The sequence below is a fragment of the Neophocaena asiaeorientalis genome, unplaced genomic scaffold, assembly GCF_003031525.2.
Source record: "Neophocaena asiaeorientalis asiaeorientalis breed wild unplaced genomic scaffold, Neophocaena_asiaeorientalis_V1.1 scaffold43, whole genome shotgun sequence".
Classification (NCBI taxonomy): Eukaryota; Metazoa; Chordata; class Mammalia; order Artiodactyla; family Phocoenidae; genus Neophocaena; species Neophocaena asiaeorientalis.
Window position 1 is genome coordinate 8589317 of NW_020173674.1, and position 21144 is coordinate 8610460.

At 39.9% G+C, this 21144-nt stretch overlaps 1 protein-coding gene across 4 annotated transcripts in view; it reads right to left on the bottom strand.

Annotated features, from left to right (window-relative positions):
• Nucleotides 1-8086: 8086 nt before the first annotated feature.
• LOC112402222 (solute carrier family 22 member 10-like) overlaps nucleotides 8087-21144 on the bottom strand; it is a 40612-nt gene continuing 27554 nt past the window's right edge. Inside the window, exons 3-10 of one of the 4 annotated variants that reach the window (XM_024749006.1) lie at nucleotides 19444-19598; nucleotides 19173-19341; nucleotides 17818-17941; nucleotides 17237-17352; nucleotides 14183-14397; nucleotides 12004-12112; nucleotides 10837-11040; nucleotides 8087-8251 (exon numbers count right to left, since the gene is read on the bottom strand). In XM_024749006.1, the coding sequence (XP_024604774.1) occupies nucleotides 8191-8251; nucleotides 10837-11040; nucleotides 12004-12112; nucleotides 14183-14397; nucleotides 17237-17352; nucleotides 17818-17941; nucleotides 19173-19341; nucleotides 19444-19598 (1153 nt within the window). In that variant the 3' untranslated portion in view covers nucleotides 8087-8190. Of the gene's footprint in view, nucleotides 8252-10836; nucleotides 11041-12003; nucleotides 12113-14182; nucleotides 14398-17236; nucleotides 17353-17817; nucleotides 17942-19172; nucleotides 19342-19443; nucleotides 19599-21144 lie in introns of those variants that run through there. The other 3 variants (XM_024749007.1, XM_024749008.1, XM_024749009.1) reach the window with 3 other exon arrangements.

The following is a 21144-nucleotide window of genomic DNA, read 5'->3' on the forward strand; positions in this document are numbered from 1 at the left end:
TTTTTTGTGGTACGCGGGCCTCTCACCGTTGTGGCCTCTCCCGTTGCGGAGCACAGGCTCTGGACGCGCAGGCTCAGCGGCCATGGCTGATGGGCCCAAACGCTCCGCGGCATGTGGGATTCTCCCGGACCGGGGCACGCACCCGTGTCACCTGCATCAGCAGGCGGACTCTCAACCACTGCGCCACCAGGGAAGCCCCAATACGTTTTTATTTAGCTTTTATGTCAGTGCTAAAAGGTAATTTACATATCACTGGTCCAGTATTACATTATAGTTTGTCTGTATATTTCCCTTTACCTTTTTCAGTGAGATTTGCACTTTCTTATTCCTTCATAATGCTGCTTAGCACCATTTCATTGCAACTTAAAGATCTGCCTGAACTTCTCTGAGATGATTAGTTTGAATTCTTTGTCAGGCAGTTCATAGATATCCATTTCTTTAGGGTCAATTAGTGCAGCTGCATTTTGTTTCCTTGGTCGTATCATATTCCCCCAAGTCTTCATGGTCCCTGCAGCCTTGCATTTCTGTCTGCCCATTTGAAGAAGCAGTCACCCTTTCCAGTCTTTACCGACTGGCTTAGGCAGGGAAAGGTCTACACCAGACAGCTTGGCCAGAGAGTCTGTACAGTCCAGTTGTCAGGGACCCTGGGCAGGCTGTCTGGTGACGTACATGGTTGTGGCCTGATGCTAGAATCCAGAGTCTTTCTCTCTCTTTCGCCAGTGAAAGAACTTATGGGCCAAGGGGATCTTTCTCAGTGCTGCTCTGTGACTTGTTGGGAGGAAAGTGGAACTTTTCTGTTCACCCTTTCAAACAGTCTTTTCTCATTTCTGTGCTGCACCACGCTGATGAACCCTCTCACCTGGATTCCAGGTATCTCATAAAGGAATTTTCATCATGGACAGTTGTTAAATTGGTGTTACTGTGGGAGAGGAGGGCTGGGACCTCCTATCCTGCTATCTTTCTGATGTCAATCTCTTTTATCATTTGTTCTTTTGTGTCACATTTAAGAAATCATTGTCTAACCAAAATTGTGAATATTTGCTCTTATGTTCTCTTCTGAAAATTAATAGTTTTAGTTCTTATATTTAAGTCTATGATTCATTTTGAGACTTGTTTGTTTATGGTATAAGATAGAGGTCCTGAAACTTTTTGTATGTGTGTATCTATTTCTCCAAGCATCATTTCTTTTCTTTTCTTTTTTTTTTACTGTCAAAGTAAGATGAGCAGTTTATTAAAATAAGCAGCAAATTTGGGGTGGCAGGCCAGCAAGGACTTGACCTGCAGAGATATGCGGAGATGGTCAATATAGCACAGTACTTCTAAAAGTAACTTACATGGAAAGCTAACCAGGATATTGCTTAATTTCTATAACAAAAAATCAAGGATGTATCTTTTTGAATTAGTGTTCTGGGGATTTTTTTGGATAAATACCCAGGACTGGAATTGTTGGTTCATATGGTAGATCTATTTTTAGACTTTTGAGAAACTTCCATACAGTTTTCCATAGTGAGTGCACCAATTTACATTCCCACCAACAGTGTACGAGGATTCCCTTTTCTCCACATACTAGGCAACATCTCTTATCGTGGTCTTTGATGATATCCATCCTGACAGGGGTGAGGTAACGTCTCATTGTGGTTTAAATTTGCATTTCTCTGCTGATTGAGGATATTGAGCATCTTTTCATATGCCTATTGGACATCTGCATGTCTTTTTGGAAGAATGTCTATTCAAGTCTTCTGCTCACTTTCTTTTTTTTTTTTTTGCAGTACGCAGGCCTCTCACTGTTGTGGCCTCTCCCGTTGCGGAGCACAGGCTCCGGATGCGCAGGCTCAGCGGCCATGGCTCACGGGCCCAGCCGCTCTGCGGCATGTGGGATCCTCCCGGACTGGGGCACGAACCCATGTCCCCTGCATCGGCAGGCGGACTCTCAACCACTGTGCCACCAGGGAAGCCCTTCTGCTCACTTTTTAATCTGGCTTTTTTCTTTTTTGATGTTGAGTTGTATAGGCTGTTTATATATTTTGGATAGTAATTCTTTATCGGTCATTATTTGCAAATATTTTCTCCCATTCAGTAAGCTGTCTTTTCATTTAGTCGAAGGTTTCCTTTGCTGTGCAAAAGCTTGTAAGTTTAATTAGGTCCCATTAGTTTATTTTTGCTTTTATTTCCTTTGCTTTAGGAGACAGATTCAGAAAACACTGCTATGATATATGTCAAAGAGTGTTCTGCCTGTTTTCTTCTAGGAGTTTTATGGTTTCAGGTCTTACATTTAGGTCTTTAACCCATTTTGAGTTCATTTTTTACATGGTGTTAGGGAATGTTCTATTTTCATTCTTTTACACGTAGCTGTCCAATTTTCTCAGCACCTCTTATTGAAGAGACTATCTTTTCACTATTGTGTATTTTTACCTCCTTTGTCATAGATTAATGGACCATAACTGTGTGGGTTTTTTTTTTTTTACATCTTTATTGGAGTACAATTGCTTTACAATGGTGTGTTAGTTTCTGCTTTATAACAAAGTGAATCAGTTATACATATACATATGTTCCCATATCTCTTCCCTCTTGTGTCTCCCTCCCTCCCACCCTCCCTATCCCACCCCTCTAGGTGGTCACAAACCACCGAGCTGATCTCCCTGTGCTATGCGGCTGCTTCCCACTAGCTATCTATTTTACGTTTGGTGGGGTATATATGTCCATGCCACTCTCTCACTTTGTCACAGCTTACCCTTCCCCCTCCCCATATCCTCAAGTCCATTCTCTAGTAGGTCTGTGTCTTTATTCCCGTCTTACCCAAGCATCATTTCTTGAAGACTTCCTTCCTCCCACTGAATTTTCTGGTCCCCTTTGTTAAAAATCAATTGACCATAACTTTAGGGTTTATTTCTGTGCTCTCAATTTTATTCCTTTATGTTAAAGTCTATCCTAATGCCTGAATCACACTGTACTATAGATTTGCAGTAACCTTTGAAATTGTAAAGTGAAAGTCCTCTAAGTTCATTTTTCTTTTCCAATATTGTTTTGGCAATCTGGGTCCTTGAGTCCATATCAATATTAATGACAATGATATTATAAATTGACAATTAATGTCAGTTCTGCCCAAAAGTAAGCCAGTTGAGATTTGGATAGAAATTTTGTTGAAACTATAGGTCAACTTGGGGGTATTGCTTTACTGACAACACTAAGCCTCCCAATACAAGAATATGAGCTATCTTCCCATTTATGTAGATCTTCTTTATTTTCTCAGAACACTGTTTTTTGGTTTACAGTGGACAATTCTTGCACTCCTATTAACTTTTTCTGTGCATTTTATTCCCTATGATAGTATTGTAAATTGATTTTTATAAGATTTGGTTTTGGGGCTTCCCTGGTGGCGCAGTGGTTGAGAGTCCGCCTGCCGATGCAGGGGACATGGGTTCAAAAAAAAAAAAAAAGATTTGTTTTTGGATTGTCTATTGCTAGTGTAAAGAAATACAATTGATTTTTGCAATTTATTTTGTATTTTGCAAAGTTCATAAACTCATTTATTACTTCTAACAGATATTTAGTGGATCCTTGGGAATTTCTACGTACAAAATTATGTCATCTACAGATAAAGACCGTTTTGCTTTTTCTTTTCGAATATGGTTATCTTTTATTTGTTTGTCTTCTCTAATTACCCTCATTAGAACTTTTAATATTTTGTTGAATATACATGATGATAGCTGACATCATTATATTTTCCCTGAATTTATGGTGAAGAAATCAGCTTTTCACCATTTAGGGTGAGAATTCCTGCAGGTTCTTTGCATTTGCTCCTTCTTGGCCTTGCTGGGGTGTAATTGATGCACCAAATAACTTCACATTTTGTTGAGATCGTACATATGCATACACTTACGACACCATCACTAAACTAAGGTACTAACCATATTGATCACCTGGAAAAATGCCCTTCTGTGCCTTTGTAATCTTTTTTGATTGAACACAACATAAGATCCACCCCTTTAACATATTATAAAATGCACAATGCTGTATTGTTAACTATAGCCTTATTCATCATGAATAAAAAAACTTTATACCCATTGGAAAACAATTTCCAACTTCTCTCTCCCCCCAGCCCCTGACAACTATCATTCATTCTACCCTCTGCTTCTATGACTTTGACTATTTTAAAAACCTCATATAAGTGGAATCATGCCATATTTGTCATTCTGTAACTGGATTATTTCACTTATAATAATGTCTGTATGCTTATCCATGTTGTCCCAATGGCAGGATTTGCTTCTTTTTTATGGACAACAAATATTCCTCTTTTAAGCAAGATGTAAACACTGACTTGGAACTCTAAAACTCCTCAGAGAAAAAGCTAGGGAAAAACTTTGACGTTGTTGGTGGCAATGATTTCTTGGATTTGGCGTGAAAATCACAGGCAACAATGTCAAAAATAGAAAAGTGGACTACATAAAACTCAAAAGCTTCAAAAAGCAAAGGAAATAATCAACAAACTGAAAAGGCATATACGCTGTTTACCAGGGTGAACTCCCTTTCTTTTGCTCACTTCCCATCTATTTTCTAAAAGAGTTTGTGAAGGATCCATGTTAATTCCTTTTAAATGTTTGGTAGAATTCACCAGTGAAGCTAAATTAGACTGAGCTTCTCTTTGTAGGAAGTTTTAAAGTAGTAACTTAAGATCTTTAATTTTTATAGTCTTATTCAGATTTTCTATTCCTTCTTTGAGCCAGTTTTGGTAAATTTTGCCCTTCTAGGAATTTGTCCGTTTCATCAAATTATCTCATTTCTTGGCATTCAGTTGTTCACAGGATTACCTATCTGCTCTTTTTTATTTATGATTTTAGAAACTTGAGTCTCTTCTAATTCTTTTCTTAGTTAAGGCACTTAAAGTTTATTCACCCTATTTTGTTCACCTTTTCAAAGAATCGATTTGGTTTCACTGATTGTTCTCCATTGTTTTTCTATTATCTCTCTCTTTTTTATCTTTGTACTAATGTTATTACCTTCCTTCTGCTTTCTTTGGATTTAGTTTTCTCTTCTTTTTCAAGTTCAAAGATTGAAGGTTAGATTACTGATTTGTGCTCTTTCTTTTTCTTTAATATAGTCATTTTCTTCCATGTCTTTTCCCCTAAGAATTGCTTTAGTGCATCCTAAAAGTTTTGCTATGTTATGTTTTCCTGTTCATTCATCTTGAAAAGTTCTCTAATTTTCCATGTGATTTCTTCTTTAACTAATGGTTAGGTAGAAGTGTATAACTTAATTCCTCATATTTGTAAATTTCTCAAAATTTATATTGTTGATTTCTAATTTAATTCTATTGTGGTCAAAGAACATATTTTGCATTATTTCCATCCTTTACTGTGTCTAAAGGCTTGCTTGATGGACTAATTTATGGTCTATTCTGGAGGATGTTCCATGAGCTCTTGAGAAGAATATGTACTGTGATGTTTTAGGTGAAGTATTCGATACTTGTTAGGTCTTCTTTGTTTATAGCATTGTTCAAATCTTCTTTACACTTCCTGACCTTCTAACAAAGGTTCTATCCATTATATTTAGCAGGATATTGATGTTTCCAACTGTTATTGTTTGAATTTTCTATTTCTACCTTCAGTTCTGTCAGTTTTTTTTTTGTTTTTGTTTTTTTTTTTGTCAGTTTTTGCTTCATCTATTTTAGGGTTCTGTTGTTACATGTATGCACATTTATAATTCTTATATCTTCTCGATTAATTGACCTATTTATCATCCTAAAATGTGCAGATTTTGCTTTAGTCACAGTTGTTGTCTGAAAGTCTATTTTGTATGATATTTATATAGTCACGCCAGCTATCTTGCAGTTGCGGTCTGAGTGGTATTTCTTTTTCTATCCTTTTACTTTCAACCTATTGGTATCAGGTCTAAAGTACATTTCCTGTAGACAACATAGAGTTGGATATTTTTGTTTCTCAGCCAGCCAGTCTCTGCTTTTAATTAGATTGTAAATATTATTATTGATACAGTTGGAATCACATCAATTATTTTGGTTTTATTTTTCTTTCTGTCTCATGACTATTTTATTCCTCTAGTCCTCTTTTGATACCACCTTTAAAGTAAATATTTTCTAGTGTATCATTTAATTTATTTAAGTATTTTAAACTCTTTTTCTTCTCAGTGGTTTCTCAGTAGTTGCTCTAGAGGTTATAATACACAGCATAAGCTATCAGAACCTACTTCATATTTATACTCACTGAATTCCATAATATATAGAAACTTTACTCCTATAGAGTTTTATTTCCTCCCCCATCCACTTTGTGCTATTATTTTTAAGACATGTTAATATATTACTATATATACCTTCACAGTCTAGAATAGTTGCCCCATGAGTTCTTTCATGGTGCATTTAGTCAAAAGAGAACAGATTCAGTATGCTTACTTTATCTTCTTCAGGATCAGAACCCTCCTCCTTTTTTTTTTTTTTTTTTGCGGTACGCGGGCCTCTCACTGTTGTGGCCTCTCCCGTCGCGGAGCACAGGCTCCGGACGTGCAGGCTCAGTGGCCATGGCTCACGGGCCCAGCCGCTCCGTGGCATGTGGGATCCTCCCGGACCGGGGCACGAACCCGTGTCCCTTGAATCGGCAGGCGGACTCCCAACCACTGCGCCACCAGGGAAGCCCCCCTCCTCCTTTTTTAAGGGAAGCTCTATACCACAGCAAACTAGTCATATATGTTTAATTTTGGTATATATGGTGTATATATGTGTCTTTTAAAAACTGTTTTCTGTAGATAATTAAGTTCCATAATTAAAAATTTTTTAAAGAAAAAATAAAGAATAGGACAAAAGGGAAATTAACAGGAAGCAGAGAAACACATAAAGTTTGGTAGCAAGAGAGAGAAAGATGATGAAGAGGGAGAAATTATGAAACCATGCTCCATAGGATTAATGGAAGCTGGTATTTAACAGAAATCATTGAATGCGTCTAACAGAGCAGCAGATAAGGGAACAGTTTCTTAGAAAACCCTCTGCTTGTAACCTGCCTTTACTGATTAAGCCTACTTCTTTTGTATTTTTTCCCCTTTCTCTAAATACAAACCCTCCAAACTTCATGAACCCTACATAATTTATCATCAGACTTCTAACCACCCCTATAGATAATACTTCTGATGTATGAGTCACTGTAGTAATGGGGGCTTAAGTTGTTTTCCAAAAATTTGGAGTCAGCTCCTGCCCAATACACCTGGCTAAGACTAGTTGAGCCCACTGACCCTAAAGCTGGGCCTGCACAGAAATGAGTTACTTCATCTTTCCCCAATCTCCAATCACCTTTCCAAATGCCTGAGACCACTCTGCTTCTTTATATCATAAATATCTCAAGCCTCTGGCCTTTGGAGATGCATATCTGAAATTTACTCTCCTGTGTCCTCACTTGGCTACCTCACAAATAACACTTTCTCTGTTGCAAACGTCAGTGACTCAGTGTTTGGCTTGTTGTTCTACGGGCAAATAAACCTGGTTTGGTTACATATTTGGTGAGCAAGCCAGGAGATAACTCCAGACAGTCCTTTTGCCCATGGTTCTTCAGCCCCTTACCAGTATTGATAGCCTGTGGATGAGTCCAAACAGCTGCCTGGTAGACACTCCACAGGATTTCCCCCAGACCCAAAAAGATCAGTGTTTTCAAGTCACTTAGGCATATCCCAAACAACTCAATAATATTTTTAGGAATAAAAAGTATCTAGCATCCAAGAAGTTAAGACACAGTGCTTGGCATCCATCAAAAATTAGGTAAGTAAAGTTATAGGAAAATAAAATCCATGATAAGGAGAGAAACTATTAATGAAGAAAAAGATAAACTAAATAGCCCTATATCTATTACACGAAATAAATTTATAGTTAAACATTCTCCCACAAAGAAAACTACAGGTATCTTCACTGAAAATTTTACCAAATATTTAAGGAAGACATATTACCCATTTTACGCCAACTCCTTCAGGAATAGAAGAGGAAAAAAATGTTTCCTAACATTCTATGTGGGCACCATTTTTCTGATCATGGAATTACATGTTCCAAGACATCATATGTTTAATTGCAAATTAATGCCATGATTGTAAATGAGATTCATGTTCCAGTATACTTTCTTGCTAGTATGTAAAGATAAAGGAAAACTCCCATTTTCTTCTTCATATTTTTATTTTCCTCACCAGTCATCTCATGAAATCCACTTAAAATTTTGTCACTTTAATGTAGAAATCTTTTTCATGTGCTTCTCTCGAGAATTTTTTGCTGGAAAAACAAAACAGAAAAAACCAAATCAACCAACGAGTTAGCAAATAAAAACACACATTAAAAAATAGAAAATAGGGGCTTCCCTGGTGGCGCAGTGGTTGAGAGTCCGCCTGCCGATGCAGCGGACGCGGGTTCGTGCCCCGGTCCGGGAAGATCCCACATGCCGCGGAGCGGCTGGGCCCGTGAGCCATGGCCGCTGAGCCTGCGCGTCCGGAGCCTGTGCTCCGCAACGGGAGAGGCCACAACAGTGGGAGGCCCGCGTACAGCAAAAAAAAAAAAAAATAGAAAATAATAAAAGTAAGTTTGGATGCCATCCGTGCACAAGTACAAACTGATCCTTAACCATCAGCTTTTTATAATCCAGTAAAATCCATGAGAGATTGACACTCATCCTGCAAAAGGCTCTGCTGACTGTGCAGACCCAAGAAAGCAGTTAGAAAGTGCTACTCTCACTTGGTCTTTTTAGACCTCTGACCAAAGACACCTTTGGAAAGTCAAGGGGTGAGCTGAAAATCTTAGCCCCATTTGTTATGCAGTGAAATGTGTCCCTTCAAAAATTCATATGCTGGGGCTTCCTAGGTGGCGCAGTGGTTGGGAGTCCGCCTGCCGATGCAGGGGACGCGGGTTCGTGCCCTTGTCCGGGAAGATCCCACATGCCGCGGAGTGGGTGGGCCCGTGAGCCATGGCCGCTGAGCCTGCGCGTCCGGAGCCTGTGCTCCGCAACGGGAGAGGCCACAACAGTGAGAGGCCCGCGTACCGCAAAAAAAAAAAAAAAAATTCATATGCTGAAGCCTTAACTCTCAGTATCTCAGAATATGAGATTGCCATATTTAGAAACATGGTTCTTGCAGATAGAATTAATTAAGATGAAGTCATACTGGAGTAGGTTGGGCCCCTAAACCAATTTGATTGGTGTCATTATACAAAGGGGATATTTGGATGTAGAGACATGCCAGGGAGATGCCATGTGGAGATTGGAGTTAAGCTGCCACAAGCCAAGGAACTACCAGAAACCAGGACAGACCTGGAACAGACCCTTCTCTAGAGCCTTCAGAGGGAGCATGGCCCTGCCAACAACTTCAGCTTAGACTTCCAGGCTCCAGAACTGTGAGACAATACATTTCTGTTGTTTAATTCACTCAGTTTGTGGAACTTTATTATTGAGGCCCTAGGTTACGAAGATAGCATATTTCTCATATTAAAAGACTTTTACTAGTTTCTTTTTTCCCCTATCCTTGATACTTTCCATTACTTGTAGTGACAAAATTTGCCTGAATCTTACAAGCACCTACACAAGATTTATTTCTTTATTATCTTTTCAAAGAGAGTCTTTATATTTTTTCTTTAAAAAATTTTTTAGCATCTTTAATGGAGTATAATTGCTTTACAATGGTGTGTTAGTTTCTGCTGTAGGACAAAGTGAATCAGCTATATATACACATATATCCCCATATCTCCTCCCTCTTGTGTCTCCCTCTCACCCTCCCTATCCCATCTCTTTAGGTGGTCACAAAGCACCGAGCTGATCTCCCTGTGCTGTGTGGCTACTTCCCACTAGCTATCTATTTAACATTTGGTAGTGTATACATGTCCATGCCACTCTCTCACTTCGTCCCAGCTTACCCTTCCCCCTTCCCGTGTCCTCAAGTCCATTTTCTACATCTGCATCTTTGTTCCTGTCCTGCCCCTAGGTTCTTCAGAACCTTTTTTTTTTTTAGATTTCATATACATGTGTTAGCGTACGGTATTTGTTTTCCTCTTTCTGACTTACTTCACTCTGTGTGACAGACTCTAGGTCCATCCACCTCACTACAAATAACTCAATTTCATTTCTTTTTATAGCTGAGTAATATTGCATTGTATATATGTGACACATCTTCTTTATCCATTCATCTGTCGATGGACACTTAGGTTGCTTCCATGTCCTGGCTATTGTAAACAGTGCTGCAATGAACATTGTGGTACATGACTCTTTGAATTATGGTTTTCTCAGAGTATATGCCCAGTAGTGGGATTGCTGGGTCATATGGTAGCTCTATTTTTAGTTTTTTAAGGAACCTCCATACTGTTCTCCATAGTGGCTGTATCAATTTACATTCCCACCAACAGTGCAGGAGGGTTCCCTTTTCTCCACACCCTCTCCAGCATTTGTTGTTTGTAGATTTTCAGAATGGCCATCATCAAAGAGTCTGTAAGTCAGCATGATCTTCCTAACGTTGTTCCTTCACTGGTCATCCCATTTCTTTTCCCTTTATATCCCCTGCTCTTAAGGATCTGAGGATCATGAAATACTATCATAAGGGCAGGTAGTATATGCCCTCACAGTAGAGCTAATTACTGTCTCTTCAGCACTAAAACTACCAATGAGAACAGGGCAGAGAGGAATCTCTGCAGTCTAGACTGGGACTCACAATGGTTAGAAATGACCTTGCCACTTGTGAAGGCCATGGCCCAAGATGGAAGTATCCCAGCAGGCTCAGCCTTTCCCGTGATCTAAGGGACCCACCCTGTGTTTTGTCTTTCTCACTCACAGATCCAAAGCACACAGTCTCTCCCAGGGGATGGCTAGAAGCATTACTCACTTATTTTCCACATCCTGGATGGTGTCAAGCAGAGGCAGATTTCTGGTTTCAGGTTGGAAAGGGACAACAAGACTCGCAATAATGGGACATACTCCATAGATGATCCAGGGCAGAGTGGGTAGATACACCACCAGGGTCATCAAGAGGGGAGCCAGTGCTGACCCACACCTACTAGCCATTACATCTAATCCCAAAGCTTTTGCCCTGAAAGATAAACAAGAATACATAATAATCCAGTAAAAATCCACACATGTAACTTATGATCTATTATTTTGATGTGATTATGGAACACACTAAAACACAATTATTACATATGTGGGCTTTACGAAACACTTGGCTCTGTGATTTTCTAGCTGTCTTTGAAAGAGTCAAAATGTGTTAAGACCCATTTTCATCATTTTAATAAAAACAGATGTATTGAAGTACTGCTTAGCACGGTACATGGCACCAAGTCAGCTTTTCTGATAAACTTTGGTGATAATTGTTTTTTAGTATATTGTTACTATTACTATTACAAATAATTGCTTTATAATTAACATTTCTTATTATGTTATTCCACAATAAGCATCAATTAGCTGGGGAAGTCCTATTTTTTGGCCCTGGAGGGATATTCAAAGTTCTTTGTTTTTGATTTTTCATTTTCTATTCTAGTAGCACAGTTTACAGTTATTAGATGATAAACAATAAAAAGTCACTTTTTAGGAAATCCATATCCAGAGTCAACCTCAAGTACACAGTAATTAAGGTTAAATCCACTTTTTTTGTTTGTTTTTATTTTCTAATATGTTTGGTGCTTTATATTTCTGTTTTACACTCATAATTGGAACTTACAAATGGGCAACTACTACCTTATTATTAGTGGAATTAGAACATTTTCCTGGTCCCTTTCCTAAATCACAAATTATATTAAACTACTGGACACTATATATCAATCTTTACTCAGGCGTTGGAAGGATATAAAAAATCCTCATCGGGCTTCTCTGGTGGCGCAGTGGTTGAGAGTCCGCCTGCCGATGCAGGGGACACAGGTTCGTGCCCCGGCCTGGGAGGATTCCACATGCCGCGGAGCGGCTGGGCCCGTGGCCCATGGCCGCTGGGCCTGCGCTTCCGGAGCCTGTGCTCCGCAATGGGAGAGACCACAGCAGTGAGAGGCCCGCGTACCTATACCTGAGGAGAGTGGGGATGAGTTCATTACAGTGGACAGAATAACTGGTGATAGAAGCGGCACCACAGCTGATTCCCACACTTGCCAAAGTCACACACAGGGTCTGCATTTCTAGAGAGAGGAAGACCAGTGAGATTAAGAAAGCTGTGTTAAAGGAATCAGCAACCACCAAATTTATTCAGGACAAACAACTCTACAGGTTATTTGTATGTTTGAAATAGATTGTAGAAAATATTACAGTAGCAGGATCATGGAGTCTTTTATAAACTGAGAAAGATAAAGTTATCAACAGAGGTTGTAAAATGTACATAAAATTATCTCGGTTAATTGTAGCAAATCTCTCTGTATATCTGAGATTTGCCAGAGAAGAAGAAGAAAAGGTGAGTGTGGCAGAAATTTGCTTTTAGTTATTCTGTCCAGTACTTGCTCTATGCTTATTATAGAAGGTAGGACTGTCATGTGGACAATTACTGTGTCTAAGCCTCAGCTTTAACCTTGAGGACTTTACAATTAGAGCAGAATTTAAAGTGACCAGTCATCCTGGTTTTCCTGGGAATTAGGAGGTTTTAGCAATGTGAGATTTTCATTAATAAAACCTGGAAAGTCCCAGACAAACCTCAATGAGTCAGTCAACCTAGTGTAGATACAGCATTGCCATGGGGTGAGTATGGTACAAGAGAGTAACAGAAGGACAGGGCTCTTCTGTTAGTGGACAGGCTGAAGAGAAGCTGGATCTACATCAATGTTAGACATGAGGAACCAAGAATGGAAACTTCTATTTGGAAAAAAAGAATTTGGAACCACTAAAAAAAATTTCAGAGAAACAGTTTTCTGCACAGTATAAAAAGAAATCTAATTATAGCTTTATAATATTGGAAAGAACTCTCGTGTAAGGGAGTAAGCCTGCATCATTAATGATATTCTAAAGAGCAGAGTCCACCCACCTGTAATGCTGTGAAGCATATTCTTGCATTGGGAGATGGTGAAGCATAGAGCTCACTAAGGTTCTACTAATCATTACATATCATTTTTCTATTAACTTGTAAAGTAATCTAACAGGGAATGGACAAGGATTTTTTTTAATACCTATTTTAATTAATTTATTTATTTTTGGCTGTGTTGGGTCTTCGTTTCTGTGCGAGGGCTTTCTCTAGTTGCGGCAAGCGGGGGCCACTCTTCATCGCGGTGCGCGGGCCTCTCACTATCGCAGCCTCTCTTGTTGCGGAGCACAGGCTCCAGACGCGCAGGCTCAGTAGTTGTGGCTCACGGGCCTAGTGGGATGTGGGATTTCCCAGATCAGGGCTCGAACCCGTCTCCCCTGCATTGGCAGGCAGATTCTCAACCACTGCGCCACCAGGGAAGCCCCGGACAAGGATTTTAATCTGCTTAAATTCTATTCCTACTGTTCACTCCTTCATTCCTTGAAAAAGGGGGATTTTTTTCATTTTCATATTTTCATTTTCTGGGAGACTCTCATGAGCAAGAGCTGCAGTCATGGTGACTTAACACCACACTCATATGTGGGTATGTAGAGACGGGGAAGTGACTAGTCATCAAAGCTGGTAATGAAGAACCCAAACAGAGGGAGGGACCATGCTGTGTCCTCACCTGGGGGATCATTGCAAGGCCTCACCCCTCCATGTTTGTTATTTGAAGTGTGAATGGACAAAAGGCAGGTAAACAATTGCTGTCCTAGAGAAATAATCTGGGATAAATTGTACCAGTTTAAGACACTTCCCAATGTGATGAGATGAACATATGCCTGATTTGCCCCTCGCTGACCTTTAGTTTTTTTCCCAAAAAATTTTTAGCAGAATTTCTCATAAACCATCAGATTGGTTTGGGGGAATACTTAGCACATAACTGGTACCTCTTTTTTTTTTTTTTCGGTACGCGGGCCTCTCACTGTTGTGGCCTCTCCTGTTGCGGAGCACAGGCTCCAGACGCGCAGGCTCAGCGGCCATGGCTCACGGGCGTAGCTGCTCCGCGACATGTGGGATCTTCCCAGACCGGGGCACGCACCCGTGTCCCCTGCAGCGGCAGGCTGACTCTCAACCACTGCGCCACCAGGGAAGCCCCTGGTACCTCTTTTTAAACCTGACTTCAGACAAGTGTGACCAATACAATCCCTGAAGGGTGGGAAAAAGAGACTTTTTTCCCCAAAGTCCGGTCTTCTCTCACCTTGGGGCACAAACGTGTTGGTCAAAATGGAAAGTCCCACCAGGAACATGAAAAGCATCTGGGTTGGTCGACGGCCCATATAATTCAATACTAGAAGTGCAAGACATCGGGCTAAGGCAGTGAGAACTCCAAAGATTACCTGGAACAGGAAAATATTGCTCCCAAAGTGCTGTAGATTGATAAAGATGCCAAAAACGGGTATTGTGCTTGCAAATCTGTAGTGAACAAAAGAGGAAAGACACAAGCTGTAAGATTTAGAGCCAACATGTTGCAGTCGATTATTATATTGACCCAGGCAGCCAATGATCAATGTTTAACAATTAAGGTGTAGTCTGATTTGTATAACACTTCCTTTTAGGGTGATGAAGTTACCATTAAAATAACATGGTTATAAAGGAAAATGATATTCCTTTTGTCCTTCTTTTTTTTGAGTCCCTAAGCATAGAGTTAGCAGTGACGGGAAAACATAACCTGACTCAATCACCAAACTGGATGGTACAGAGAATTTGAATATATAAGCATTAAAACTTAAAATTTAGGGAAATCATTTCTTTTTGAGAGTTGTCTGTATGCTGTGAGTCCTCCCTCTATTCCGCCAACCCCAATACTGTAAAGCATTTCCCTTTTCTCAGCTAGTGACTGAAACTGCAAAGAAACTACCTGTGTCCCCTTGACTGGGAGCATAGTATCCTGGTTTCAAACACAGTTCTGGGAAATTTAAAGTTCATATCAGAGTTCTTGGGGCTAAAAGAAAATGTAAGAATTCAGGAAAGCAAACATATACCAACTGTACCATCAGAAATGGAATCAAAGATTCCCACTGAGGATCTACCTTCTACCCAAAGAGCATCTAAGGGAAAGGAGCCCACATAAAAGATCTATTTCACCCAGAGAGAGACAGATTTAGGTATTGCAATAGAAGAAACCATCACACTAAACAGACATTTCTCCAAAGAAGATATACAGACTGCCAACAAACACATGAAAGAATGCTCAACATCGTTAATCATTAGAGAAATGCAAATCAAAACTACAATGAGGTATCATCTCACACCAGTCAGAATGGCCATCATCAAAAAATCTAGAAACAATAAATGCTGGAGAGGGTGTGGAGAAAAGGGACCCCTCTTGCACTGTTGGTGGGAATGTAAATTGATACAGCCACTGTGGAGAACAGTATGGAGGTTCCTTAGAAAACTACAAATAGAACTACCATATGACCCAGCAATCCCACTACTGGGCATATACCCTGAGAAAACCACAATTCAAAAATAGTCATGTACCAAAACGTTCACTGCAGTTCTATTTACAATATCCAGGACATGGAAGCAACCTAAGTGTCCATCAACAGATGAATGGATAAAGAAGATGTGGCACATATACACAATGGAATATTACTCAGCCATAAAAAGGAACAAAACTGAGTTATTTGTAGTGAGGTGGATGGATCTAGAGACTGTCATACAGAGTGAAGTAAGTCAGAAAGAGAGAAACAAATACCGTATGCTAACACATATATATGGAATGTAAAAAAAGAAAAAGAAAAAAAAAGGTCAAAAGAACCTAGGGACAAGACAGGAATAAAGATGCAGACCTACTAGAGAGTGGACTTGAGGATATGGGGAGGGGGAAAGATAAGCTGGGACAAAGTGAAAGAGTGGCATGGACATATATACACTACCAAATGTAAAATAGATAGCTAGTGGGAAGCAGCTGCATAGCACAGGGAGATCAGCTCGGTGCTTTGTGACCACCTAGAGGGGTGGGATAGGGAGGGTGGAAGGGAGGGAGATGCAAGAGGGAAGAGATATGGGAACATATGTATATGTATAACTGATTCACTTTGTTATAAAGCAGAAACTAACACACCATTGTAAAGCAATTATACTCCAATAAAATGTTTAAAAAGAAAATAGAAGAAACCATCACAGAACACAGCAATTGCAAACAGGTCTTCTCTTTATCATTGTATGTACTTTTTCCTTCCACTCTGATTATCTAGAATTCAGAAACGTACGTCTGTGTCCTAGTGGATATGAAAAGGTCAAAAAGCACAATGTAGTTAAATGAATACGCAGTCTACTAGGATATGTCCAGGAAGGATAAATTATACTATTCAATAGTCACTTTCTTAAGCTTGGCAGTGGGTGTTTATCGTCCTGTGTGCTTTTTGTCCATGTGTGTAAATCTTCAAAAATTCAGAATTTAAAATTTCTCCTCCTGACGATACCAAAGTAAATACTTATATCCCCTCAAGAGATAGAGCGCGACTTTAACAGAAGCCCTTGTGCTAACACACAAAAAAACTGTATCCAAATTGGAAAGAAATAAAAGTCCATCAGTATTGAAGTACATAAAGAAGTTGTCATGTATTCATCCAATGGAGACTAAAGCACTAGGGAGGAGAACAACCTACTGTCACGCAACAGAATGGATGAATCTTCATGAATGGGCATGAGGAGAGACGGCCTGTCACAGAACCCTTCTATCATTTATATTATGTGAAGGTCAAGGTCAGGCAACACTCATCTCCAGTGAAGGAGATCAGAACCACTGTTAGGTTTTATTTGGCACGGGAGAGGGCGGTGAGCAGAGAACAGAGTCGGGCAAAGGTGTGGAGGCGGTGAATATTGCTGAACCAGAGAGCTGAGGGGAAGTCTTGGGGAATTAGGATTTTCTATCTTGATCTGTATGTTGGCTACCTTTTTACATACTGACATATTCATTGCTTTGTAGATATTTCTGACCTCTTCATGTTTCTGTTTGCAACGTTTGCTGCAATTAAAATTGAAAGAAAAATGCAGAAAATTAAGTGCCCAAATCTGTACTGTGATGGAAGTTCTCAACATCAATCTCCAGAGAAAAGACTGATAGTGTGATATGACTAACTAACTTTTCATCATATAATCAGTTTCATGTGAGTGTTATTTGGTGTGATTTCCTCATTTTTTCTCCAAATCAGCGCCTCCCTCTCACAGCACTGTTAAGACCTATGAAATACCTAGATTCATGTCCCCACTCTTTGAATGTCGTCATGCACTGCATGGCGCCCACCTCACACAGAGCAGGAGACAGATCCTCTTACGCAGGTTGGGTGTGCGGAACAAGTCAAATACAGTGGTTTTGGTCTGTGCGGCCTCCAGCTCCTCCTGCATGGTCGCTCTCAAACCCTTCAAGAAGGACAAACGTGTCATTTGCCAACACAGTGCCAGGTATTGCGATGAGTACTGGCACCCGATAGGAGAGGAGAGATGTGTTCCCTTTCTTTATAACATAACATATTACACATGCAATCACAGGAGTGAACATGGTATGAAGAAGGATGCAGGGAGTTAAGGGAGACTCCAGGAAATTAAACGGCAACAATGATATTTTGAAAATGAGGCCACAGAGGTGGGCAGGGCACCCAGAAGAGTACATAGGGTGTAGAGTCAGATCAGGAACTGAGCTATAGGAAGAAGTTCTGTACAGTGCTCACAGCTTCTTTTCTATGAGATGGCCATGAAAGACCAGGGAATTTGCATTCTCAACTAGCTGCCCTTGTTAGAAAAGCAGTTTGTCTATAATAAGGAGAAGGCACGTGTCAATTTGTATCTTCTCTCCAACCCAATAACCACCTTCCCCTTCCTGCTCACCTCCATGTTCAGGGCTGCTTCAGCATTCTTTATTCCATTTCTGTGTGCAACTTTTTTAAGTTCCTTTAAGCCCTCGTCTGGTTTATTGGTGATAATCAGCCACCGAGCAGATTCCACCAGCCACCTGATGAAAGAAGGGCACACTCGTGCGGTCAGCTATCTCTTGCTTATTCGTCCTATGGTTAATTACAACGTATGCTTTTTGCCTTCCATCCAATATCCACCACCAACTGAAGTGGTGGATATTAGATGGAAGGCAAAAAATGTACTACATGCATAGGATCACAGACCTTGTTTTCAAATTGCCCCTCTGCTTATTCACCAGGAGATTTTCCAAGAGACTTATGAAGCTTAAGTTTGAGAGCCCCTCACTTGCATAATTCCCTTCCAAAGCTTAGCATGAGATCTGGCAAATTTGTGCCATAGTATATATTCTATATATAGTATATATAATGTATATTATATATATATTATTATATATAGTGTATATAATGTATATTATTTTGAAAAAAGAAGTCCCCAAATTATGTAAACTTTTAGGCCAATAAATATTGCGAATACTCCTGCCACTACCAGAAGTGTTGGTAACTAACTACATAAATGAGTCACTTATTTACATCTGCTTTAGTTTTCTTATAACTAAATGGAAACAATAAGCACATCTTCCTTGTTATGAGAATAGAATGACTTAGCGGATGAGTCTGACATGGATTACACTCTTCTTTCTCTCTGTACTCATCTCACTGTATAAATCCTGTAGTCATCTTTCTGCGATCTACTAAAGCTAATTCTCCCTAGAGTGGTTTTAAGTGTAGGGATGGAATTATCCATAAATAAATATTTGTTAAAATTATTTAAGGGAAGAGGGAGTGTTGAACACGTAACGTAAGTCATCCAATCTGCGTGTCATTTTCACTTCTGGAGAAATTCTGTTGCTATTTTGTTAAATTGCTCTATGAATAAATTTTCTGCCTCTTCCTTTATCCAATTGCATCTGCAACATAGAAAATCATGGAAAACTTTATTGTACCTTATTCATTCCAAAGCCAAAAAATTGAAGGTATATCTTCAAGTCTATAAGAAAAATAATATTGGAATAACTCAAGGACCACAATACTGGGTAAGACTTAGGAAGAAAATGGCAGAAAATACCTCGAGCTCCCTGGAAGGAAGATCACTGTTACTCCCTATTCTACTTCTCAAATCCCAAATTGATCAGAGTGAACAGATGAGAAATGCTGGTTTAGGTCAAAACAACAGGAAATGGTCCAGGGAATAAGAAAATCAGTACATCCCAATTCAATATGCATTTTCATCCTAGGTTCCCTTAAGTGGAGTGAGAGAGAGGCTCATACCTTGAGGAGAAAAAGAAGACAAAGAATGGTATAGACACCACCAGCTGCAAGGTATGCCAGTCTCGAAAGACAAAAGCCAGTCCTCCCAGCATTATCTGTCCAATACTAATGGCACAGGTTATCAATGTTATTACCATGGCTTTTGACTGGGACCTTGTCCACTCTACAACTGAAAGAAAACCCAGTTGGGATATTAATGTCACATAAGGGTGAAATTTCAAGGTTAAATTCAAGGCTTGGAAAATCAAGAAAATCAAAACTGTTGACTTACTGAGCATCCAGTTATTTGTTATGATGACCACAGCAGAACAACCTGACCAGAAGCGTAGTGAGCAGTAAATGAGGAAGGTGGGAGCAAAGGCTGCACAGGTCCCAGAGATGGCGAGCTGGAGCAAACACCACCTGAGAATCAACTTTCTCCCAAACCTAAGAAACAGAGAGGCAGGTTAGATTATGGGAGCAATGATAATTTGTGGTAAAAAAAAAATTAAGAAAACAAAGCATACATTGCAATTTAGACAATGTTTTAGCAAGTGATTCTTTGTACCTGAAACCTTGAGTAAACAAGAGCTAAATCAACAACGGAAATCGCTTCATATTAACACTCTGGTTTACAGACTAACATGACTAAAACTTCATCATCCAATCCCCAGGAGGACTCTGACAGGAAGTGATACCATACGAAAGAAACTACAATGTTGGAAATTGGAATATACCATGAGCATTCATTGTACTAACATATGTATTTACCATAGTGGAGAGTCTGTATAGTGAGCTAAAAGTGTACTTTGGTCTCTAGCACCAGACAGGTGAAGATGCAACTGATACAAATGATCAGTGAAGCAATGCATCAAAGTTGTTGAAGATTTATGTAAGAGTCACTCTTTGTTGAATCTGTATTTATAAACCTCAAGTAATGTGCTTTCCTAGAATAGAATATAGGAGCGCCATAACCCAGACAGTGACTATTATATCAACCTCTCACAGGAAAGAATTATGTAAAATGGAGAATGAAGAGAAAAAGAATGTGAAAGACAAATAAGGAAAAGTGAATTTTGTCTTTCATTGGGCATCAAGAAAAGAGGGTCTTAGTAGAGACAACGTGGACTAAACGAGATGTGGTAATGTAAATATAAGCCCATTGTCTGTAATAAAAACAGACAGTGTTTGGTATTAGGAATTCCTCTGCAATATTTTAAAATAGAATCAGATAATTTCCCCCCAAACAGAAAATGGGATACAGAAGAACCAACACAGCACCAAACAATCATGTTCATTATCACTATCATCATCAAGAAAATAATCTAGAAAGCAAAAAATGAGATGGTAGATGGAAAGAAAATCCCAAAACAATCACATCAAACTAATTGCTAATGACCTAAACACTCCATCGAATGATAGAGATTACCAGAGTGAGTTAAAAAACAGATACACCGGGCCTCCCTGGTGGCGCAGTGGTTGAGAGTCCGCCTGCCGATGCAGGGGACACGGGTTCGTGCCCCGGTCCGGGAAGATCCCACGTCCCGCGGAGCGGCTGGGCCCGTGAGCCATGGCCGCTGAGCCTGCGCGCCCGGAGCCTGTGCTCCGCAACGGGAGGGGCCACAGCAGTGAGAGGACCGCGTACCGCAAAAAAAAAAAAAAAAAACAGATGTACTTTTAAAAACATCTTTATTGGAGTATAATTGCTTTACAATGTTGTGTTAGTTTCTGCTGTATCACAAAGTGAATTAGCTATATGGATACATATATCCCCATAAACCCTCCCTCTTGCATCTCCCTGCCATGCTCCCTATACCAGCCCTCTAGGTGATCACAAAGCACCGAGCTGATCTGCCCATGGGATGCAACCGCTTCCCACTATTTATTTTACATTTGGTAGTGTATATATGTCCTTTCCACTCTCTCACTTCTTCCCAGCTTACCCTTCCCCCTCCCCGTGTCCTCAAGTCCATTCTCTACGTCTGTGTCTTTA